General features: G+C 37.7%; 1 protein-coding gene across 1 annotated transcript in view; it reads left to right on the top strand.

Moving 5' to 3' along the window:
* Positions 1–1,928: 1,928 nt before the first annotated feature.
* The window catches only part of LOC131886844 (uncharacterized), a 2,342-nt gene continuing 407 nt past the window's right edge, over positions 1,929–3,863 (top strand). The window contains exons 1-4 of the mRNA XM_059235654.1: positions 1,929–2,041; positions 2,205–2,432; positions 2,501–2,534; positions 3,679–3,785. Of these exons, the coding sequence (XP_059091637.1) occupies positions 2,028–2,041; positions 2,205–2,432; positions 2,501–2,534; positions 3,679–3,785 (383 nt within the window). The 5' untranslated portion in view covers positions 1,929–2,027. The remainder of the gene's footprint in view (positions 2,042–2,204; positions 2,433–2,500; positions 2,535–3,678; positions 3,786–3,863) is intronic.

The raw sequence follows: 3,863 nt of genomic DNA, 5'->3' as shown, positions 1-3,863 counted from the left end.
AAGGCAGAATTATTACCTCTCCTCGGGAATGACAACAGGTTTGCCCATTCAAGGTGTCAAAGCAGCAATTTATATTGTAATGTAGTAGAGCTGTATTGTGAATGTAAATGCAGTTACATTTTCATGTAATTATAATATCCACCTTTATCAAACAGAGTAATTGTAATTCATTACATTTGAAGGGATGCAATTGGGATTTTACAATTACCAATTATAGTAACATGTTCGTCCACAAAAACAAAAACATGTGCATCTTTAATAGCCAGCATTTATGCTTGATGCTGACGTTTTCTTCATTTAATCTTGCTCATCGATTTATTCCTTTGCTTCAACTCATGGTCTTAAGCTGCTTTAACCTCTCTCGCTTGACTCCAATGATCATTCGGCTTTGCGCTCATGGAGTGGAGTGTTGCTGCAAAAACAAAAGAACCATCTCTCTCTCTCTGCCAATGACTATTGTCTCTAAAGTAGATCAACGAGTAGTGTTGATAAAATTGCAACAAAATCATTCTTGTGACACTTTCTATGCTAAATATATACAAAGCGTAATAATCAAGGAACATTGAGCAGAAAGTTGTATATGCATAACCATTCTTCTTTTACTTCAATGTAAGATGGAGTTGAACTTGCTCAGGCCAAATTGGGTGCCACATACCCGAGATACTTAGTTTTGATAACAAGCTCGAAAAGTAAGAACGGTGGCAAATTTAGATTAAAGGTATGCCAAATCCTTTAATCTCAAGAGGTATTCTGAAACTAGTAATTGAATTGTAATTACAATCTGAAATTAATTGTAATTAATTCCATTTCAAAATGAAATAATTGTAATCAATAGGGCAGCCCAATTAATGCAAATAAAATTGGCGAGAAATGCAATTCAGGATTTTTATGATTTTAAGAATTTTTTTTCTACGGCAAAAGAAGCGAAATCAATGTAAAAAGTTGTTTTTTTCATCGAAAATGGGGAAAAATGCGAAAAATGCACAATACCCAAAATGTGGCAAATAATGCTAAAAATTAGGCAAAATGAAAAATAATGCAATTGCATCATTTTGGAAGAAGTTCCAGTTCAATCTTTGGAAATGTTTGTTTGATTAGTACTGCTTTGCAAATTTAGTATTTGAATGCATTGGAACACACAGATAAAAACGAGTTCAGGATCTGCCTAATCACGTGAGTCCATTTAAAAAGTCTCTAATTACACTTAAAATCCGTCAGGCCAGGAGATTCTATATACTCTTCTTTGTAGTAGTAAATCCAGGAGATTGAAGAACGAAAATTCTCCAACTCAGACGTTGTACAAAGCTTTGGAACCCACCATTTTGTCGTTAGTGAGTAATAATTTCTCAAACATGATGCATGGAGTGTTTTGGGCTGAGCTGAGAAATTGGTTTTGCTTCAAGTGATCGCAAACGAGGGAACGAACGAAATATCCTCCTTGGTTCCGGTTGGAATTACTCGGGCACATTCCATCTCGTGTCATGGTTCTTGTATTGCCTTGTTCCAATGTTTTGCCCCGGCATTTTCTTTGGAACTACAACTGATTGTGCTCCAAGACCTCAGAACAGCAACAGCACAAGTCCGTGTGAATGTGAGTGTAAGTGGACTCAATCAAGGGCCGAGATTCCGGTTGAAAAAGTTGATGGGAAACCATATTTTGAGTAAGAATCTACAGTATAGTGCAAATGCCTTTCGACAATGTCGTGTCAAATCATGAAGGCAGAGTCTTTTCTTACATTTCAGCAATAAAATCAAATTTCTTGGCAGCTCTGAATGGTTCTAGTACAAAACCATCAGATCTTGCTGATGCAAAGATCTTTATTTAAACAGAAAGGTCATAACTGATCTTCACTAAGATTTGGGTAAATATATATCAACTAGAATTTTCCATTGCCGCTCGATGTGAAAGTCAAGGCCAGTCATTTTTCAGGCGTGAGAAGTGCAAGAAAACCCAGGGCAAAGCCCAGTAAAACATCGATCGTGCGAGTAGTAATCCCAAGCCATAATTTATATATTCAAGCGCGACTATGACACCTTTAAGGTAAGGCAGCCCAAAAGATTTCGAGAAATTGAAATGATTTCTGAATATCCCAGCCCAGTTTCTAAGCCAGAGAATTATATCATTTGGAGACCTTCGCTCGAGCGAAGAACCGACCTTTCTTCGACGTGAGAAGAAGGCCATTAATCTTATTCATTGTCTGCAGAAAAGTCAGCGAGAGTTCCTCATTTGGAAGTCACTCCACCGCTATTCCTAGGGGCTTCCGCTCTTTCAATTCAAGTTCGGATGAGTTTGTTCAACTCAAACCAACCTCCTATGGCAATGGATTTGTTCCCATCTATGATTACGGAAAAACGAATGCAAAGGTATCCAGAGAAAACAGACTCAAGTTCCTTAAACACGAGGCTTTGGCCCATCAAACCAACGAGGTTTTGTGAGTATCACAATTCTGAGCTAATCAACGTATTCTTGAATGTAAATAAATTGCTTTTCGTGTTACAGTAATTCGCTGGCCAAGGATTCATACCAAACGTTTGTAAGTATTCTAGATTGAATGGTTTGCAAAAGTAAAAATCTAGTAAATATTCCGCCGCTTTTCTTTTCAGCTCGTATCTCGGAGTTATGTGCTTGGACGTGAACCGGTAAGAAAATACACTGGCCAAAGTGGTGAGTGAATGCTCATTCTGGGTAACGTTCAAGCCTTAACTCAGGGCTACGAGCATTTAATAAACTGACCTCTGGAAAGTCAAGCTTATTCGGACATTTAGGCAAGTGCTGGCACAAGTAAACAAACTTGCCTGCCAATGCCAGTGATGCAAAATTGGCGTTTCAAACTGGTTTTAACGAAGCTGACCTTTCCTCATCAAATGGCAATGTGAAAGAAGGGTCAGCTTCTCAAAAACGTATTTGTAGCCCCAAACTTGCATCACTGACTCGGTTACCAGCCAGCAAACCAATTAACCTGCCAGAGCTTGCCAAAACATCCCCATAGTAGACCCAAAGTAACGCAACTAACATTTACAAGCATAAATGAATCATTGACTCATTGCAACTTTGACAATCGCGTTTTTTTCCGAAATTTTAATTTGATGAGGCACGTTTTATTTTTGATAAGTAAGAAGAGTAAATGAGAGTACTCACATAGATTTAATCAATTTCTTGATTTAGATTTAGATCCCTGAAGTATATTCCAGCTTGTAGGTAACTGTACTAATGTGCCTCCAATGGCTTATAAGTTGTAAGCAACGAATACTTCTCCTTGTGAGCATAATATTATTACGTACAGTAATCCATTTGATTTCTGCAAAAACAGTTGACAGGCAATTTCAATAATGCTTCAGAAAGGGTTTATTAAAGCATCAAGCTTTCTTTCTTCTTCGAATACGAGCACCAAGATCACTATCCGGATATATTGTTAAACACAGCTTGTATTTAGACTTCGGACGAAGTCGCAATTTCGTATGTTCTAAACCGCATTTTGTCAGGTTTAAAGTAGAATAAATCTATTCAATAATGAGCACTACTTTTTTTACTATCATTTGCTTTTGCTTGGTTGCAATTATCTAAGCTTCATCAATAAAAACCATCTACAAACCCATGGTAGTTCGTAATTTGGGCTGTATGTGAGGAAGATTGCCTTGAATAATCCTAGCCATATCACTCACTACCTTCCATTCCAGCCTCGACATCGTCCTCGAAAGCATCTACCAAGTACGTTTTCAAATCTGAGGATGGAGGGCGTTGGACATTTCATGTCTGAGACGCGATCACAATATGGCTCACCTTTGTAAGACCATTTTCCACTTCCCCAAAAATCATCATACTTATTGCAAATATTCAAATGTGTCGGATTGATTTGGATCAA

Source organism: Tigriopus californicus, chromosome 1, assembly GCF_007210705.1.
Source record: "Tigriopus californicus strain San Diego chromosome 1, Tcal_SD_v2.1, whole genome shotgun sequence".
NCBI lineage: Eukaryota > Metazoa > Arthropoda > Copepoda > Harpacticoida > Harpacticidae > Tigriopus > Tigriopus californicus.
The sequence above is the reverse complement of the archived record's forward strand: the minus strand, read 5'-3'. Positions and strand labels throughout refer to the sequence as shown.